The 21,414-nt window shown below is 40.0% G+C and overlaps 1 protein-coding gene and 1 long non-coding RNA gene across 2 annotated transcripts; both read left to right on the top strand.

Moving 5' to 3' along the window:
* The first annotated feature begins 13,308 nt into the window (after positions 1 to 13,308).
* On the top strand, positions 13,309 to 15,014 carry LOC145424428 (uncharacterized). Its single transcript, XM_080297747.1, has 2 exons — positions 13,309 to 14,146; positions 14,274 to 15,014. Exons 1-2 carry the CDS (start codon positions 13,823 to 13,825, stop codon positions 14,943 to 14,945), a joined length of 996 nt encoding a protein of 331 aa, XP_080153873.1. The 5' UTR covers positions 13,309 to 13,822; the 3' UTR covers positions 14,946 to 15,014.
* A 3,965-nt stretch (positions 15,015 to 18,979) lies between these two features.
* LOC145424284 (uncharacterized) lies at positions 18,980 to 19,964 on the top strand. Its single transcript, XR_013905308.1, has 2 exons — positions 18,980 to 19,122; positions 19,707 to 19,964. It is a non-coding gene; the product is annotated as an uncharacterized LOC145424284 (long non-coding RNA).
* The last annotated feature ends 1,450 nt before the right edge of the window (positions 19,965 to 21,414 follow it).

Below are 21,414 nucleotides of genomic sequence, written 5' to 3' on the forward strand. Positions count from 1 at the left end.
AAAACGTGTCAGCAGAAGCAGAGATATCCTGACTTTTAGATCCTGCTGTGAGGTGAGCTACTGAAGAACTGGATCTTTTTGTTAAAGCCTTGCTGCCAGGTAAACGGCCTTTTTCATGAAAAGGTTAAAGTCTCAAGTTCAAGCAGAGATTATTTTCTGCGACTTAACAAAGCACCTCTGAAGCCTTTTATTTACACAGGCTCTGTGTTACTGCCAAGACTGCTATACTGATCCTGATGTGTATTATTTGTATTTATTTATTATTTATCTGACAACAAAATCTGTGATTATATTACTTAAAATTAAGAAATTGGCATTTTGGATTAAATATACCAATTAAAATGTAGCCTGTGATGGAACACAGCAGTTTTCTTTTGGGATTAATAAATGACTTACTATCTGTGGACACAAACTAATTATTATTAATTAACAGTATCAATGAAGTAATTTGGGGTCTATTAACTTTATCTGCTGTGGTTCCATTTTTTTCCACAATAATTTTTCACAAAACCGATCTGGATAAATGCGATAATGAAGTGATGCTGTTTTTTTTCTTTTAAAGCTTTTCATTTTTGAGTCTATTAACGTACTTTTGTAAGTGTCTCTTGTATTCATACAGCACAAGCTAGAGCAGAGCGATGTTATTAGGGGGCCTAGTCAGCCTCACAGTAGGGGCTGAGCTGACTGGGTATGGTGATTTCCACTTTACTTTTGTGTGGGTTAATGAAAAAAAACTGAAAAACCCTGAGCCTAATGGGATTTGGTGATAAGAAATTACCAGCGCCAGGTCCTTCTCCTTTGTCTCTTGCTGGGAGTTCAGTGGCTCAGCCAATAAGAGAGCTCAGGGCCACGGTTACCGTAGAGACGAGAGAACACAGGCCACGGCGTCGCCATGGTAAACAGGGGAGCTGTTTGTCAAAGTTCTTTTGATACACACACTCAGAGACACACAGAGTACTGTACGTACACGAGTGAAGCCTGTATCCAACGCTCCTTTTTTCCAAACTGCTGCAATTCAGAAGTTTAATTTAGGGACAAATTCAAATGGATACAAATGCAAAAACTGTATATAGTTACAGGCAGGTATTCATCTCAATGCTTTAGGGGCTAAAACTGCATTCCTGTAATAACAATGAACTCTCACTGTTAGATTACAGTAATTTACTAGAATATCGCTTTTTCAGCTTGTTACTGTTATTTTACAGTTTCTTACTGTGAAAAGAAAAGTACTGTACAATGCCATAGAGAATATGAGGCTTCCAGTGTGATACTGTCAGCTGTTTGACTGCCTTTCCTACTGCAATCTCCATGAGCAGTATCACTGCTTAACATAACTACACTTTGGATTCGGATTCTTCTCTTTTGTGAACTATCAGCAGCATTGTGACAATTGCCCTAATCACGCCAAGGTTACTGATATGCTGCTGTATTTGACATTTTAACACATGCTAGCCAGACTTTCAAAAATCTGAGCTGTGCAAATCCTGGAAACCACATCAAACATGTAAAAGATTCAAAGTATAAAGAAAAAACGGTGGCGTACACTTCTAAACACTTCTAAATTTGAACTTTTACATTTATATTAGTCTTTGCATTTATCAAAAGAAAAATACAGTATTATACCATAAAAATGTACAATATGGTTCCTTAAAGCTGTAAGTGTTTACTATAAGGGTTTTTTTTTGTTTAAAATCAATTTTGGGCACTATTAGGGCTCTGTACTGTATAAAGTTGCAAAACAAATAATCCACATCTATATACTACTACACTACTACTAATAGAGATTTCAGTTAGAGTTGCAGCTTTAGGGTATGAAACATTTTCTACATATTCACTATATTCATGTAAGAACTGGATTTTATATTCAGTTTAGGAAAACTAACTGTAACAGACTACTCTATCAAACTATAGTCATATCACTTTGGGGGCATACACACACAAAAAAAAATTAAAACGTGTTCTCCTATATGGGTGTTCTGTTGACAAAACAGGCTATTTTTAGAAATCTTTTACAATTACACAAAATGGGAAAATGAAGCTAGATGTTGATATTTTGGCACCTTTTAATTTAGATTACAATCAAAGGAGGATAAATGATGAACAGTCAGTTGAATCATCCTCAATTCTTTACATACCGTACAGGCAGCATTCGTATTTTAAACTCGGAAAACCGACAGAGTGCTGCGTTTTCAATCATTCAGTCTTTTTTCGTCACTGTGAGACATTAGGCTCTGATTTCTGTGGTGTTTTTGGCCTGTGTTTTTCTTTTTAACTCGGGAGGCCGCAGAGCTGAGCTGAATAACACAATGACAACAATAGAAGAGAGCATAAACCGAGCAAATGGGCGAGTGAGCAAGGGAACGAGATAGTAGGAGAGAGAAAAAGAGAGAAAAACGCTCTTTGGCTTGCCTGCTCCTGCAGTGCGTCAGCTCTATGGCGAAGTGGAAAACAAGCAAATTACAGAGCACAGACGCAAAGACAGTGGCCTTGTCATTTCAACCTGCCAGTAAGGATTTCCTAAATTACCAGTAGTGCACTGGGAGGGCTGCCCTATAGCTTGTCTGCCGCTCCAGCAAAGAGAGAGACGGCAATCTTTCTGTGAAGGTTAGAGCACTGCAAGACATGAAGCCAGTGAAGTAGTGAGCACTGTCAGGTGCCCTGAGCTCATCAGTAATCATGCAGTGTGGAAGTAACTAAATAAATACATTTACTCAAGTACTCTAATGCAGTTTTGAACTGCAGTATAACTCCTCTGTTAAATTTTATTCTTGTGAAATGTTATTCTTGTGAATGTATTCCACTATGAGTTTAAAACACTGAACACATCTTATCATAATGGACATTAATTACCTGCTAGCACGATATGCCATTAATTGCTTGCTACCAAACTACTTTGAGAGCAATTAGCTAACAGCTAGTTGCTAGCTAACTAAGTAGCTTTTAATCAGGCATTAAGGTTACATGTTACTTGCCCATATTTCTAGTATTTGTAAATTATCGGCTTCACTGTGGAGTAATTTAGTAATAAATGTGTCATTAGATGGTTGGAAAAATGCAGCAGCTGTTGTTCTTGTTGTAAAATGTATCTGAGCTGAACCAACATGAATAACCGGTAGGTTTTCTCTGCAAATACAAGTAATAGGAAAAGTATAACTTAAAAATGTAAATAACAGCCAAACAACCAGGAATTTAAGTGTTCCAGATTAACGTTCTAGCACTTATATATAATGTCCTAAATGCATTTTGAGTCAGATATTTGAGCTGCACATGATGGTTTGCTAAATAAATTTTATTAAACATCTTGGAAACAAAACTGAAGTACATTAAGTTTGTATTATTCTAAGGTTGTATGAACATATTAGACAGTTTAATGCAGGCTGTTTAGTACTGTGAAGAAGAAGACAGTGATGCACTGTGTTGGACTGGTAGGGTAGCAGACATCAACTGATATTTGTAGTAATGATGTTGATTTACTCACAGAATTCTACTTTTTATATTAGCTTTGTTCTGTGTGGGGGTTGGAAATCAGGCATATAGCTCATGAAACATCTGTTTATATTTCAGTTGGATAAATCCACAAAGAGCGGTGCAGGGCCGTGCAGAGAGGTTTAAAGGGGCGGGTGCTCAAAGTTAAAAAGGGGCACATTGAACACAGTGACATTTTAGACCTTCTTCAGAATACTGTATATACTATGGGCATCACGGTGCTGATCCAGAATCCTTACATAATTATTTATTACTAGAGCTACAATAATAAAGCAATGAGGAGGGGGAAGTAATAAATATGAAATAATGTATTTATGATGATTCCATTTGTTTCACTATCCACTCTGTGCAGGGGCAAAGCTTATTACATTTTTAAACTGCAGAGATACAATAATGTTACTGCTGTAACATCCAAATTTTGTCTTATTTAAAATATAAATCTAATATAATCTACTTCTTAATGTATGTTCTTTAAAATACAGCATGTTTTTTAATATATTATAATTATAATAATGCATAATTATGTGGACATGCATATTAGATCGTTTTTTAGTGAAATATAATCCCTCCAGAAAGGCAGGAAAAGCCCTGTAACTTACTTTAAAACTAAATATGTTCCCTAAAACAGTGACAGAGCTACAGACCCATGACAGCCTTACACAGGTAGCCAGCAGCTATGACTACTTGTGCAGTTAATAAAAGGACAGGTAATGTTTGTCGCGCTGTTGCACACACAGCACGCTCGTTTGTTTCAGTTCGTCAGTTGCAACAAGACAACTTTCCAACGTGTACGTAATAAGCCAATACTCCTGGGTGCTACACACTACAGTGTACGCTGTACACCTACTTACTGGTTTTGTCGCATCAGTCTGTGTCTCTGAGTTAACTTGTGTTTCTCCTACAGCTCCGGACCGCAAAAAATGCGCGTGCTCTTTGTGAGCTCGTTCCCGGCCCGTAACCAGCGCGTTCTGCCGACAAGGGCGATCATTGGTTAAATGTGATCATGTGACTGATGCAAGCCAGATTTTATTTAGCAAAACTGTGATTAATAGTTAAATATTATTGCTGAGGGGCACAGACAGGACTCCGCACGCACACACACATTAAAAAAAAAAAAAAAAAAAAAAAAAAAAAAGTTGCCTCAACAAAAGGGCACTTTGGGCATCCATCAGGAAAGGGGCGGGTGCTCAAGCCCCTCTAGCCCCCCCCTCTGCACGTGCCTGGAGCGGTGAATGTGAAGCAGCAGCACACGTCACCTGATCACAGTCACTACATGAAGAAAAATATGCTGAAGCTCACAACACAGTTTGTCCTGACTTATTTCAGAGTAATTCTTTTTCCCATGCTCGCCGCTACACCCAGTCTTAGGGTTCCCCCACCTACCAAAGTCCTGCAAACAACATAATAACATAAACAGTTTTTAGCATGACTACTCACTGACTGTTAGACCAGCTCTGGTGGAAAGATAATAACCAGAATAATCTACTAAAAAATTCTATTAGCTTTCCACTGTTTTGAAAAGATGAAAGGGAAACTCAAAAACAGATTATGTCCAACTCTAAAAATCTCCAAAGGAAGCTATTGGATTAGTGAATAATGATTCTAATTTCCTGCGTCATTATGCTATGGCCCATTGCTTATATAGTAAACAACTGAGGAGAGTAAAATGGACAAAAGCTTGAATTTATGTCACAATGAAAAAAAAAATTTAAAAGTGAATATTGTTACTGTTGCAGCAGCAGAGAGTGAATGCTAGTAATTTCGCATTGTAGGAAAAATGACAAGACATGAATGGGCCTTGTAAAAAATGTAACACACACACACACACCACAGAGGCAGCCCTACAGTAATGACATTTAAATGGCTCATTTGAAGATAAAAGGCCTGCTGACATCAAATGGATCCTTGTTATCATAATAGCAAACAACTAACAAGAAATGAAGCAGCATAAAAAGACATGCCTCATATTTGTCTCCATGAATACAATAACTAAGCAAACAAATATTGTTAACAAACAGCGATCTAAACTGTCTATTCACATGAACACATTATGCGAGTGTTTGCCAATTTATCCTTCACCAATAGCTGAAGGAAATTAGTGCGCATTACAACCAACTCTCCAAAGGTTTTCAATTAATTTCTGTAAACACGCATGACAAAACATAGTGCTGGCATTATAAAGACTGGATTTTTGTCAGCAAACAAAATCCAGATTAGAAAAGGAGATTCATTAGGCATGGCATGTTGTTTCGAGAATGAGACCCAAATTAACCAAAACATCATGAATGGCTCTTTACAGCTGTTTAATTAACACTTATAGACCCTCTACAGGAGCTAACATTTGCAAATATTTTTTCGACCAATACTCTGAGTCAATAGATCCTCCCTTAGAGCTGGACTTTAAACACCCAAAAGCTAAAAGTAAAGCATAAAGACCAAGGCTTGTTTTATAGTAGTGCATAATTTAATACATCTAAAATGAGAGAAAGCACCATTAGAGCTAAAAGTGTTTGTTTTTTAACAGATGCTGACTTTGTGGGCTTTAATGATAAAGATTTCTCCATATATGTAGTACCTTTGGGTGGAGCTGTAAGCATACTTGGCATTTTTAGATTGCTTCATGAAAGTTCTGTTCCTCAAAGGTCAAATACACCGCAACCACAAACAAGTAGAACAGTGATGCAAAAATACACAAAACACAAAAGAAGTTGATTAAAACACAACAGAAGTTGATTAAAACACAATGGAAGTGTTTTTTAGGGACATAATAATGCGAGCAGACAGCTGTGAAAGTGACTGAAACCTAAAGATGTGGAGGATTGCACTGAGGCATTTGTCAGTGTTCTGAGGGACAAAAAGATGTGAGGTAATGTGTTTTTCTATCACATAAGCAGTGTTGGGTGAGTTACTTTAAATCAGTAACTTAGTTACATTACTAGTTACTTCTATCAAAAGTAACTCAGTTACTTCAAGTTACTCGTTACTTTAAAAGTAACTAGTGACTAGGGAAAGTAACTTTGGTTTTACTCAGAATTCTCTTGTTAATGTGTTGCTTCCGTAACTGGATACCCAGCCAGATTGCCAGTCTTCTAGCTTGCTTACTTGCCACAAGTGCACTGTGCCACGTACCAATAGAAAGGAAAAAATAATGCGCATATTTCCACGAGAGAAATCCCACGCCTGGACCGTCGTTGACCGCCGCCATGATTCTAGCCTACGTCACAGCGTCATGTGCGCTTTTTACATCCAACACAAAAACTGCAGTGCGGTGCTTCGATTGTACTCAGAACTTGGAAATTCTGCCTTCCGAATAGGAAGATGTAGGTAACAACTGACTACAGATGAGCTGCATACAGGGCTGAACTGGGACAAGAAATCGGCCCGGGCGTTTTGACTAGAGACCGGCCCACCATTATAGGAAAAATCATAAAGGCAGATGTGCAGCGTAATGACAGAATAACTGCAGCTGTGTGTCTTTTTCATTGTAGCTGAAGTACGGGACAAACTGCATTCCTTTTCACCTCAATACGAAACGCGTAATATTTTCTCTGAATATCAGACGATTCCGTTTTTTAGGGGACGGTTGGCAACTCTAATAATTAACCTTATGAACAAAATAAAGTTCAACATCAGTAACATCATAGCACCACCCAGCTGTATAGAAACTCCGTCATGCTAGCTAGTACCCAGTACGAAAAAGTCAGCATAACGAAAATAAACTCCACCTTAACTTGGTTCATATCTGACCCAGATAGACTGCAGGTCATAACTTCAGTACACCTGACACTCGGACAAGCGGCCGCCTCGGGTCTCTTCTCCTCCTGCCTCCCCTTTCCCTCATCCACCTGTTGGCCTCCACCACTTGCTAATGTTACTGAATCTGTGGAAGCTCCGCGATAGCCACCACAAGAAGTAATGAATAACGACCCTATCTAAGTCCAAGTAATGATTAAGTTAGCGTTACCGTGTTCGTTACCACAATAATAACGTAGTTACTGTAACGCGTTACTTAATAAGGTGTTAGTCCCTACACTGCACATAAGTCATATAATGCTGTAGATACATGTTTGCTGTTAGCTGTTTACTGTTAGCTTGTCACTTCCACAGCTGTTCCTTCAGGTTATTGTCTCCTCAAAAAGATTGTTTTGTGTGCTTTTACAGCATTTTTCTATTTGCTGACATTTTCTTAGGTTCCAGTGCATTTGACCTATCAAGGGCACCTGAAAGGTCATAACCATATAATACCCTAGTAATATCATGGTAACAACAGTGGTTGACGCATGACATGCACCGATGTCAGATGCCAGACCAACAACTGAAGAAGTCAAACATGCAGTCCATGCGCTAGAGAATGGGATATCACCCGGGCAGGACAAATTCATTGCAGAGGCAATCAAAACTGGAGGAAACATCTTCCTTTCTCGACTTCATGGACTAATTCAATAGATCTGGAGAACAGACGAGAGACTATTCTCTCATCCCACTTCAGAAGAAAGGCAACACCCGCGAATGCAAGAACTATCGTGGAATTAGCCTTCTTTCCATTGCTGGTAAGGTCTTTATGAAAATCATTCAGTCGCACCTAAAAAAGCATCATAAGCAGTCAAGCGGAGAAGACCAAGCCGGCTTTTGACCAATGGCCACCGTCTGTTTCACTGACGACCAATCTGCAACTAAATTGATGTTCGCAGATCACAGCGCCATCTTTGCCGAAAATGACGCAGAGGCTAAAGACATCTTACACGACGTCGCCCAATTTGCCATATGGCCTGGTGTTTGGACTATAGTCAGACCCTGCTTCCATCATCAGTGATGATCCTCAGTGATTGTTTTGTAATCTGTTGGGTTTGACACTGAAGTTGATGTTTGCTGTCTGTGTAAAGTTGAGGCAGATGGGGAAGTTGCAGATTTGCTGTTGATCAGAAAGAAAAGGTACATAATGGGGCATAAAAGATAATGTACTATATCAAAGCAAAGCAATGGGCTGAGTTGCAGATTTTTCTTTTATTGTACCTTGTAAATCTTTTCTACGTACCCAATTATGGTGGGTGCAGATTTCTAGTCTTTTGAAGGTGGCTTTTGAGATTTTCTGGAGCTGTAACAAATACTACTGCATAATTAGTGTTGGAAATTTCCATTTCCTGCAGTTGTTTGGCTGTCTCTGTCCCACACTTGTTTTGTATTGATTGTTCATGATAATCTGGATTATGAGGTTCAACAATGCAGCTACAATCTTTTTTATAATTAAGTGTCTTTATAAATGCTACTTTTTTCCCCTTTTCATTTTCATTTAAATTGATTGAGAAGGTCTGTTGCAAGTCAAAAGTAAAAAAGCACAGCACAACCTGTGCTTGAACCTTAATTTTCAGCCAAAAGCAATCTGCCCACAAGCAAATATTAGATTTTAACATTTCTTCAGGGAGAAATAACATCATGTTTTAAACACAGCAGCGACATCAGTGCCACCGGTAAGTAACAGAAGGACTGTGGTGTTCTGACCTTGGATGCTTGCTTTAAAAAGCTTTATTTGGATAAATCAGCCACATTTTCAAAATCTCAATTTCTTGTGGACAAAAATTCCTAAGTATAAAGAAGAGAAAGTATGGGAGATGGGGCCCGGTGTTGTTTTATAATCTGTTTGGTTTTGACCAATCAGCTGCTTTCTTTTGATTTTTCTTACTGTTAAAAAGTTTCCTCACACACAGAACGGAGACCTATACGCATTCAATTGTTTCTCAGCTTCCGTTTCATCTTTTTCATCAGTGTCATCATCCTCTCTTTTTCTCTTTCCCATCATTCATCATTTTTTCAGCTCCTTCCTCCCCCTTTCCTCCCCTCTCGGAGGGTCTAGCTGTAATAGGCAGGTAATTTCCCCCCTATTACAAGATAGTACATTAGTATCTCCCTGCACTATTTACACAAGTTAGCGGTCCAACCAAGCCATTTACAGAGGATCATTATAGCATGTGGTGTCCCGATACGCTTGGGAATTCCAAGATGAAATGATGGCTTGAATGCATTATCCCATGAGTGTGTATGTGAGCGAGGAAGCGAGGGAGAGATCAAGGCACGATCACACAATAGATCCTTTTAAAAGCCCAGCCCAAGATATATGATACTATTAAGATTTTTGAGTACCAATTACACCACCACTACCTTAAGTGGTATTCCAGCCATTCAATTTTGATACATTATGAAGATGGTTTCATATATTATACCAGAATCTTCTTTAAGATGTTCGACAGCTGACGGTAAGACCTCAAAGTGCTGCCGGCAATTTGACAAAATTATCAATCCTCCTGCATTTGGTTGCTGCCCCTTTTTCTGGGAGCAATATCCTTAAATGAGTGCACTCCCCCTTCCCACCTGACACTATCTTAACACCATTTACTGGTAACAGTGTAAGATCTAGGTGCCTAATGATATGGGACGACATCAGGCCAGCATGGCGTCTCAAGGATGTGAAGTAGTAGTCTGGTAGTCGGGGTATTGAGCCAAAACTGTTAGCTGTCCATATGCCTGCTGCTCACATGATACCTTGTACGCGCTGAGTCCGAATGTCAGAAATATAAAGCATTTGTGACTGCAGGGAAATCATTCAGATCAGAACAACATTGTTCACACATCATACAGTGCTGTCACCACTGAGCTGCTGTCACTGTTCAGCAGTGAACAGTGCATTCATGCATGCTGGTACGAGATGGAAAAGGCTCGTGGCTGCGTTTGGACAACTCAGTTTCACGTACATTCTGCTTTAGCGGTTATCAGTGGTGGCTGATAGAGCCTCAACATTATATCACCATATTTTAAGGAAAGTCGTGATAATCACATTTGTGACAAAAACAAAAACTAAACCATATTCTGTCGCTGATTGCATCTTCCAGGCATTTATTACTGCAACTCAAATGAAGGGAGTTTTCCCTTCTCTTCTAATAAGCCACTGTCACTGATGACACTACAGCTAAGTGTGAATCAGTTGCCACAAGATGCCAGCAGCAGCATTACAGTGCAAAGTAAAGACACAGCATAATACACAGTGACACAACAGAAGTCAAACATAAGCCAAGAAGCCACATGGGCTGTGTTTCCCCTGCAATTTTAGACTGCTTCACACTTTAACAATAACTAAACTAACCCAACCTTTTCGCTTTTTATCAGCCAACACAATATAATAAAATAATAAAATTAGGATGCCTACCTGGGATGTTGTAACTTGTGTCAAGCTTTTTAAATCAGTCAATCAATCCAAATATCAACCAGACCGATAACACTGGTGGTATTCGATTAATAATTTGTTTCTATTCTCAAGTTTAGTATATAGCCCACTGAATTGTGTTGCATTAATTCTTTTTTTAAATGGAAAAAATATACCTCAAACATGCACTATGAAAAATGTATGAACCTTTCTTGTTGACTGTCATGCTTATTTATAGCCAATAGCACATTTAAACAACAGAGTTGGCCAAGTGTTTTAGAGACAGGCACATTTACATATCAGTCCAGTCCCAATTCACTGGGCATTTACTGTACATGCTTTTTCCAGAACTGTACTATTTCTAATGCTAGGATGCATGTGGCCCTTGTGCTGATTATTCAGTCCATATTGTAGGGCTGATTGTTGCACAAGAGCACAAATTCTTAGAGACAGAGCAGCTGTAAGACAAAATCTGTGGCATTTAAACCATATAACTGTATGTCTGTGATGGCGTCTTAGACTTAAAAGAAGGTGGCTCTGATGGCAAATGCTCTCCTGTAATAATGTCTTCTCAGAGGGGTTTCCTGTCTTAAAAGGGTGGGATAGACCCAACACACACACCCACGCGCACACACTGTCTCACACACTGAATGGTCTCCCATGGCAGTATCAGTAGGACATTGTCAGGCCAAACAAAAGGCCTTATCTTTCTTTCCCCTTTCAGTCTGGGTGATTGGCCAAGAGAAATGAGTAGAAAAGGCCATGTCCTCACCCGAGGAACCACAAATGTCAGCCACCTTCCTATCTCCATCCAGCCAGTGTGTGTATGAGTGTGTGTGTGTGGGTGTGTGTGCGCGCACGTGCAAGTGTATGATGGAAGATCTACAGCAATCATATGTCTGCCAAGGCTGCAGAGGCTAGGGAAATCTTCCTGTCAGTATCAGTGTCATGAAATATGGACACAAACACACACGTGTGCATGCAACATGTGTCAGTGCATTCAAGTACATCACAGCTTCAGATATGCTGGTCTCTGTTAAAGCCCCCAAAGGCTATTTTCTTTGGGTGTAGTGAAATTTACAGAGGCCTTTGTACTCCTTTGTGATGAGTGGTAAAAAAAAAAAGTCAGCCTATGAATTATATTAACGAGAACAACAGCACTCACAGTTGTGTGTATAATACTTTTAATACTGCATTGCATTAGAGGTTATGCATGGAAACAGACTGTATATTTAAGATGGACATCATCTGGCATTTTGAAGCCTCGTCATTGTTTTTTTAATGATATAGGTTGAAGGGCTCCGTTATCATCTAAGACTCAAGAGTTAGCGCTAACTTTGTGGGTGCAATGCACAGACACATGCCCCTGCTTGAAAAAGGAGCACGGATTTCCTGGGTGGGCTGTAACTTGCAGCAAGAAAGAATATTAGTGCCTTAGCAGCACAAACACAATCAACACGTCCACACCGGTGATCCAGCTGGCAGAGGTGAGGCCTAGCTGTCAGCTGCATTGTTCTGTGCTGGCACCTGCCAGTCACACCTGAGCTTTGAGCTTTAACACTATGCAAAAAAGTAAGTTTCAGAAAGATGATACCTTTTTAATGCAGACAGGAAACATTTTAGCTATAGAGGCCAAAAATACTTTTTTCCACACTGGCTTCAGTTTTCTGTACAAGAGGCTGGGAACTATAGCGAGTGTTTGAGAGGTAGCGCTTTTATTTTTAAATGTAACAACTTGATCTGGAAAGAGGTTGTGTATCTAGCTGTAGTGATGTTTTAAATACTAAAAAGCAGCACAAACTTCTGCTGAATGCGGACAGTACATGACAGATCTGAACTTTCTATGCCTTAAATCATACCTAAAAAATGTCGAGAATATAGTTATCATGATTCCTGTCATTCACAAACTGGTCATAACTAATTAATGATTACAGTTTTTTCTGATGGCTTAAGCACATTTTTTGTAACTATTGGCTATTTTTGCAAAACTCTACACACAAATAAGAAAACCCTTCATCCAATCAGCAAAACATTGTAGTTTCCTTGTAAAAGCGAATAACCCTTGCTTAACTCTCCACACCTTTGTAAAAATGGTATTTTCGTATCCAACAGTTAACACAAGCCATCATATTACAGTTTTTCTCGATTGCCTAAACACTATAACCAGGCCTCTAAACTAAAATTTCAAAACCGTAACGCTATTGTTCAAAAAGCTCACCCATTTCCCTGAACTATAAACACTATTCCCTGCTTTGACACATGACTCAAATTTGGTGAACTGTTACTGCAAAACTCTACACACAAATCCCTACATTTTACAGTGCTTACACCATGTAGTCATTTAGAAAGCACTAGCATGCAATAATGTTAACTTAAGTCAGCATAGCTTGAGCTCAATTAGCACACAATTAACTAGGTGGAAACACTAGGAGTCAAAATTTAGCACACACCAATCAGAACCTGCGATGGATAGATAAAAGGGCCAAAGTCAGCTCATTCAGGTTTGAAACAATGGATCCAAAGAGATGCAAAGGAAGAGGACATGGTGGAGAAAGAGGATGTGTTGAAGGAGGAGGACGTGGTGGAGGAAGAGGACATGGTGAAAGAGGAGGACGTGGTGAAAGAGGAGGACGTGGTGGAAGAGGAGGAGGAGGTGGTCTAGGACAACAGGAAGGTGGTGGAGGAGGAGGAGGACGTGGTGAAGGAGGAGGACGTGGTGGAGGAAGAGGACATGGTGAAAGAGGAGGACGTAGTGGAAGAGGAGGAGGAGGTGGTCTAGGACAACAGGAAGGTGGTGGAGGAGGAGGGAGAGGTGGAGGAGGAGGAGGACGTGGTGAAGGAGGTGGAGGTGGAGAACGACGGCGACAAGGAAGGGGAAGAGCAAGGGCAAGAAGACAGTCAGTCTCGGATGAAATTCGAGCCACTTTAGTTGACCATGTCCTTGTCCATGGGATGACTATGAGGGAGGCTGGGCAACGAGTACAACTAAATTTGAGTCGCTTCACTGTTGCCTCCATCATCAGAACCTTCAGGGAGGAAAACAGGTAGGTGTACTTGCAGTAAGACTGCTTTGTACAGTAACGTTTAAGTTACTGAACTTATGTGTCTTGAGTATGTTTCCATTATTTGCCTGTAAAATGAATGTGTGACAGTTACAGTAATGAGTGCTTCTATTTTTGTAGGACACAGAGACGACCACCTGGTGGAGGCAGGTTAAGGCTTTTGTTGGAGGAGCAAGAGAGGGAACTTGTAAACATGGTAATTGCAAATAATGTAATCCGCCTGCAAGAGATTCAAAGGAGAGTGATTGAGGATGATCATCTTTTTCGAGGCATAAATGCCATCAGCCTCTCCACAATTGACCGCATCCTCCGAAAGAATCAATTCCGGATGAAACAGGCATACCGAGTCCCTTTCGAACGAAACTCTGACAGAGTGAAAAACCAACGTGTGGAATATGTTCAGGTATGAGTTTTGATACTGTATAAAGTATTGTGTACCATCACAGCATGGCAGTTTATGCTGCCATTTCAGCACTCTTGAACTGTGGTTCAGGGTACCGATTGACTCTACTGTGTTATGTGTTTTGCAGAGAATCTTTGAGATTGAAGGACGGCCTGTTCCCCATGAAATAATCTTTGTGGATGAGGCAGGTTTTAACCTGACCAAAAGAAGGAAAAGGGGGAGGAACATAATTGGCCATCGGGCTATTGTAAATGTCCCTGGTCAGCGTGGGGGGAATGTCACTATGTGCGCAGCCATCAGCCAACGAGGGGTACTCCACCGCCATGCCGTACTAGGACCCTATAACACTATGCTTCTCCTTGCTTTTCTTGATGGTTTAAGACAACATATGTTCCAGCTGGACTACAGGGAACCAGCACAGCCAGAGCAGCCTCACTACGTTGTTGTGTGGGATAACGTCAGCTTCCATCGCGCTGCTCTGGTTCGTGACTGGTTTACCAATAACCCAAGGTTTTCTAATATCTTTCTGCCTGCATACTCTCCCTTTCTAAACCCGATAGAGGAGTTATTTTCGGCATGGCGGTGGAAAGTGTATGACCGAGAACCTTATGTCCGTGTTCACCTCCTTCAGGCCATGGAAGAGGCCTGCCTAGACATATCAGTAGATGCATGCCAGGGGTGGATCAGGCATGCAAGAGGATTTTACCCCCGCTGCCTGGCTGGGGCCAATATAGCCTGTGATGTGGATGAGATTCTCTGGCCTGACCCAGACCAAAGACAAGATGCTGAGGTGGGATAATGTTTCTGGTGTGTGTTGTACTGTATAGTACATGAATGACAATGTGCCACTGTACATACATTGGTTGTGTCTTTTGTGTTTATCATGTGACAAGGGTTTTGAAGGGGAGAACCATAAGCAACCTATTTGTTTTGGAACTATTGTTTTGAATTACAGTTTTTTCTGATTGCTTAAGCACATGTTATGTAACTATTGGCTAATTTAGCAAAACTCTACACACAAATAAAACAACCTGTCACCCAATTATCCAAACATTTTAGTTCTCTTGCAAAAGCAAACACAGCTAGATTAACTCTTCACACCTTTGTAAAAATGGTGTTTCCGTATCAAACAGTACACACAAGCCATCATCTACTAAGCACACAATGCGCCAACTGCACACCGATGGTATGAATACAAAACACATCTGGCGTTTGCCTTCCCTGTGCACAAGGTAGGCTATGTCAGTTTGAGCTCATACTTCTGTCATAGATCCATAAGCATAGAGGGATCCAAACTTCAAGTACTGGTGTTTAGTCAAACACATCAAAACAAACACAAGTGTTTATTTCCAAGTATAGGATTATTTGCAATCGCCATAATGACTATATGGGTTACGTGGTCTGCAGTGAACATGCTTCCTCTGCCCCCTCCTCGTCTTCCTCTTGCTCCTCCTTGTCCTTGTCGTCCTCTTCATCCTACTTCTTCACCTCCACGTCCTCTTCCTCGGCCTCCTCTACTTCTCACTCTTTCTGCTCCCTCCATTGTACTCTGCACACACAGCTTACCTGTATTATAGTGCTTAGGCTGATTGCAAAGTGAACGAATTATCTAAGAAAGTTTTCACATGTGAAAGTGTGCCAGACAGTTGGCAAATTAGTGTTAATGATAGCCATACATGTGTATACTTTTGCTAGGAGTGTGTTGGAAATTTGGAAATTGAGTGTTGTGCAGTGAATTGTGCCTACAGTCTTGCAAAGTGTGTGTTACAAAATTGCAAACTGAGTGCAAAGCAGTTTTTGTGCTTTTAGCTTTGCACACTCAGTGAGTGGTTTTGCCATACGTCTGACTAGTTTTAGAAATTGTGCTACAGGAATCACAGTTAGTGTTTAGGCATTCGGTAAAAACTGTAATTGTACCAGTGTGCAAAACTCTGTTGTGGTGTGTGTGTTTTTGAGGGCTTGTGTTTGATGTCTGAGGGCAAAGTTTGGTTTTTCAGCAGGAGTGAATAGTTTTGGGTGTAGAGCTTCATTTTGACCTGGAAATAGGATGTTTGGGAAATTGAGTGAGATGTTATGGATTTGTGTTTACAGTTGTGAGGATATGAGGCGTAGTTTCAAGAAATGTGTTTTAGCAATCGAGAAAAACTGTAAAGAAGTCCAGACGCTTTTCTTTGCAAGCTCCTTTGACTACGATGACCTGGATGACTGAGAACCTTCACAGACATACTCTTCTTACCCTTCCTCTCCCCCCTCCTCATTCTCCTCTTGCTCCTCTTGTTCCTCCTTGTCCTTGTCGTCCTCTTCATCCTACTACTTCACCTCCACGTCCTCTTGCTCGGCCTCTTCTACTTCTCACTCTTCCTGCTCCCTCCATTGTACTCCACACACAGAGCTTACCTGTATTATAGTGCTTAGGCTGATTGCAAAGTGAACTAATTATCTAAAAAAGTTTTCACATGTGACAGTGTGCCAGACAGTTGGCAAAATAGTGTAAATAATGGCCGTAAATGTGTATAGTTTTGCTAGAAATGCGTTGATCATTTGGGAATTGAGTGTAAAGCAGTGCGTTGTGTTTACAGTTCTGCAAAAAGAGTACTGTGCAGTGGATTGTAGCTACAGGTTTGCAAAGTGTGTGTTACAAAATGGCAAACTAAGTGCAAAGCAGTGTTTGTGCTTTTAGTTTTGCAAACTCAGTGAGTGGTTTTGCTATAAGTACTAATAGTTTTAGAAATTGTACTATAAGAATCCCAGTTAGGGTTTAAGCATTCAGAAAAAACTGTAATAACTGTGCGGTTCTGGGTTATTGATCTTGGCTGATCTTTTCTCTGACAGATCTTGGCTGTTGAAGTTGTTTTTTTTTCATAATAACATAAGAAATCCACAACACCAGAGCTAAAAATTCTTACTAAAAATCGTGAACCCGTTTTTCAGCAGGTCTCACATTCTGCCATTTATTTCTCACAATGTGCCTGAGAAATTTTGGAAATACAACCCGCCAGAATCAATGAAAAGCAGTCTTTTGAACAACTGGTTTTAAGTTGTTTATAGACTAACAAACACGTGACTTACACAGGTGGCATGTGGACAAAAAAACCTATTGTCCTGAAAAATATCCAAATTGAAACTGTTTCACAATTTGTCCCCCGTGTCCATTCCACATTTCCTAACAAAAGGCGAGAGGCCTCCCTTTGCGGAGCACACTTCAAAAATTACATGGCCAAATAAAAACATGTTTTTTTAAATATAAAACTGGCTCTCAGGCATTAAGAATATCACTGACATATTGGAGCAGATTATAAAAAACAACAGCTGTTGAGTTTTTTTTTTAACCTTTCTGAATGTAGCTTGATGTAGTGGGACCATTAATCTGCGTGGGTGTGTTTGATCGGTCTTTTTTTTTTTTTTAAATATGTATTTTTAGCTCACCTACAGACTACCTGAGGAAACCAAACAACAAAAAGCAGCCACAATCCTCAAATGCAGCGCTTCAACACACGCATCCATCACTGTCTATCTAAACTTTCTTTTCTTTCTCTCATTTTAAAGTGATGGCTTTAAAATCCCATTCTTGCTGTCCATCATGTGACGTGCTCTCTTCATGAGCTTTCCATCACTAATTGAAGGATCATTTTAGCCACAGGATATGGCTGAAGACACTAATCAAGACCTTGTTAAAGGTCGTTAAGGGACAATTGCCCATAATTCCTCTAATCCACTGGATATTTAATTAAACACCTATTAGAGACCAACAACTATACAGCTGGCATGTTCAAACCAGACAGCCAATTCTAGATTGGCTCTGCTGTGCCATTAATTAGTATTTGAAGTAATTTTCAATTATAAATCTGTCTGAATTATGAATCCTGCTGGGTCTCAGGCCAGGAGGACACTTCTTTCAGTTCCAAGGTTTGATCAGCAAAATCACAGTGGAGCTTTCAAGCAGGGCTACTTTTGATGTTGTGCATCACCTACCCACTGTGATCAAAGTTCAAACTATTTTAAAGTTTAAACTAGTTCCCTTCGATGGTCCCGCTGCCTCAGTCCCTGCTCGACATCTCAGATGATTGATGAGTCCTACTTTTCTGCAGCTTTACTCTGAGACTGACCTTCATAGGTTTGAGTTAACTGTCTCAACAGTTGCTCTGTGGACTATCATAAAATCTGGCACAGATATTAACATAACCCCATCTTTAATAATTGCTTTACTATTTCTTAACATGTTAAACTAAAGTTAGAATGGGAAACATCACACACGATGCATTCCTTTTGACAGGAAGAAACCTCAGGCAGAACCAGGGTCAGGGTGGAGCAGCCATCAGCCACAACCAATGAGGGGTCAGGGGAGGGAGACAGGACACCGGATATGATCTTATGACTTTCTCTAGTGAATCTAATCATTTTGTGAGCTACACAAAATTAAGCCAGTCCTTAAACAGCTGTGTAACCCTGCACAATATATTTAATCAGGGTCGTATGCATATGATTGTGTTTCTTGAATTTATTTATCTTTTGTCTGGAGGGGAAGTACACAGTAAGGCCTCAGCAAGCTGGTGAACCTAAATGGGAACCATTATGTTCATTTCTAGCTCCTAATTTCTATCCTTGGAATCATGCTAAGCTAGCTTTCTACACAGCAAATTCAAAAGTGTTAAATGTTTTGGTGTTAGTAGTCTTCTTGCAAAAGTAGAGTTAAATTTACTCTAAGTAGAGTCACATTCTTTTAATGTAACTCTGAGGTGTAAAATGATAGTAGTTAAAATCGAGTGTTAAAAATGAGTGTTTCTGTGTCAAATCTGGAGGTGTTACAATGGAAACATTAACTCCTGACCTCTTAACTCTGAACTCCTACAGGGGCTATGACACCAATAGAGTAAATTCACAGACTCCGCCCCCAGCACCATAGGCTCCAATTGAAGCTGAAGTGAAGCCGTTTCAGAACATTTTGCTCTACATATTTGAGTTGTTTGCCATGCTTGGTAAGTCATTTTTTCAAAGATTGTTTCAATTATTATTATGAGCTTTTACTTCTGTGGCTCTTTGGAGTTGAGACAAAGCTGTGTGAAAGGCATTAGCCATGTTGCTCGCTGATAGCATAATATTCTGTTTTAGCTAGCTGAAAGGTATTGTTTGCGGGCAAATACCACAGCCTTGACAAAAAGCTTGCATGTGAATTTTCAGTCAAATTTTTGGTCAAATACACCTAAAACAATGTCTAGAATGTGAAATGTTGGTGTAATGGTGCTACTGGAAGCCTGAAAATGATCTCCCATAAAAAAACGAGCAAACAGCAGTAGCAGACGTCCTGACTGGGTTCTACGTTAGCATTTAGATCCCTCCAGAGTTTTGTGCACACGGTTTAGGTAAAAATGAAAAAGGTTGAGGTTTTACATTTAGTTCAGTATTACCTGTTGCCTGTGTCCTTGTCTTTTGGGAAAATACTTTACACAAGTAATGGCTCAAAAAGGATTCCTTTTTTTTTTTTTTACTGTGCTGCAATTGTTTACTGGATTATTTGTGCCATTAATTAGGGTCAACTAATTTTTATTCAATCTCCACACAGGATATGCTTGTGAAGATGGAATATGGGGGAGAGCAGAAGTGCGTTGAAGTTCCACAAAGTGATGAATGAAGGACATGCATATTGTATTGAAGAAATAAGTGATGAGAATGCTGTTATTTGCATTTACCAGCTCACCTATGTCAGACCTTTTGATAAACAAAATTCTAATGAAAGTGAGAACATGTACACTGTTACATCTTTCAGCAAATGTTTTGAAATTGTGGTGCACAGTTCAGAATAAATGTTTTTCAAAAACCATTGCGTCTTTTTAGTAAATGTTTATTTCCAAAAGAAATTTCTAGAAGTTCAGAACTAAAATACTCTTTGAGAGTTAATATATAAACTCTTAACACCTAGTTAGCATTAGTAAGTGTTAAATTATCAACTCCAGACAGATTTGGTGTTTAACACTAAATCAGAGTTAACTTACCAACTCTCCAAAAGGAGTTAAATTAACACTCTCTGGTGTGGACCCATATAGACACTTTAATAGTGTTGAAATCAAATCTGACAGTGTTAATTTGGACATGCTGGATTTGCAGTGTATGATTCAGTTTCATCTCATGCACCATCTGCCTGTTTTAGTGTAGCCAGACAGCCAACTTTCTTCTGATAGGCTTCCCCTCATAAACAAAAGGTTTGAATAGCAGATTGGTGGGGCTTTTGTGTATGCTTCCCTATATCAGGGATACCTGCACTTACTGACATCATAAAGTCTTAAGTCTGTGCTTTTGACAGACAGACTTTTTGTACATCTTTAGTTGGGTGTTTTTTTTAAGGCTCCATGAAAACGTAGTTAATGTGAGCATATATCTTGCATAAATCAGTATTTAGTGTAACACAGCACTGCAAGCTGAAAATACTTTGCACGTGTGTTCTTGATGATCTTGACGGTCTAATCTTTTGGGGTCGGTCACCTCAAGTTAGACAAAGCGCTTAGATATAGACAAAAGTGCTTGTATGAATGTGAGTGAATGAGGCTTGAAGTTAAAAAAAAAAGTCCACAGTTATACTAGAAAAGTGCCATACATGCACCAGACCACCCAATCCTACTGAGGGTCATATTACATATGGGATTTAATAATCACATCGGGCCTTCATAGGCTGCATTCAACCTCTGCTTTTTAAGTGTGACTAATGAAATGTGATGACATAGAGATAAAAATCTAACAGTGATGCACTGGATGTATTTTCAGTATGCCTCCTGGCCGAGAACCAGAGGATATCAGTACACCTGGGTCAGCGGCTGAAAGGAGGAGCAGTAAACAATGAGCAGACAACAGCAGGGAGAGACCGAGAGAGGCAAACAAGTCGTTTGAGTGTGTTACTAATGTGTCCCTGCAGCAGGTGGGAAATCTATTATTGCCGTTTTCGAGACGCCTCTCAGCATAAACAATTAGAGGCTGAGGGGAGAAGAGGAAGAAAAAAAAAGAGCGGGAGTGAGTGAGGGGAAGATGGGGATGGATAAAGAGAGGCTACAGAATCAATTAGTCTTGTTAGCTTGTTAGGAGTAAGTTCATTTCTCGCTCTCTCTCTCTCTCACACACACACACACACACACACACACACACACACACACACACACACACACACACACACACACACACACACACACACACACACACACACACCTGCCCTCAGCTGTAGTCTTCCCATGCAGAGCGGGCCACCCGCAGACCATACGCCATCACAAAAGAGCGAAGTGGCA

The sequence above is a fragment of the Astatotilapia calliptera genome, chromosome 23 (assembly GCF_964374335.1).
Source record: "Astatotilapia calliptera chromosome 23, fAstCal68.1, whole genome shotgun sequence".
In the NCBI taxonomy this organism is placed as follows: Eukaryota; Metazoa; Chordata; class Actinopteri; order Cichliformes; family Cichlidae; genus Astatotilapia; species Astatotilapia calliptera.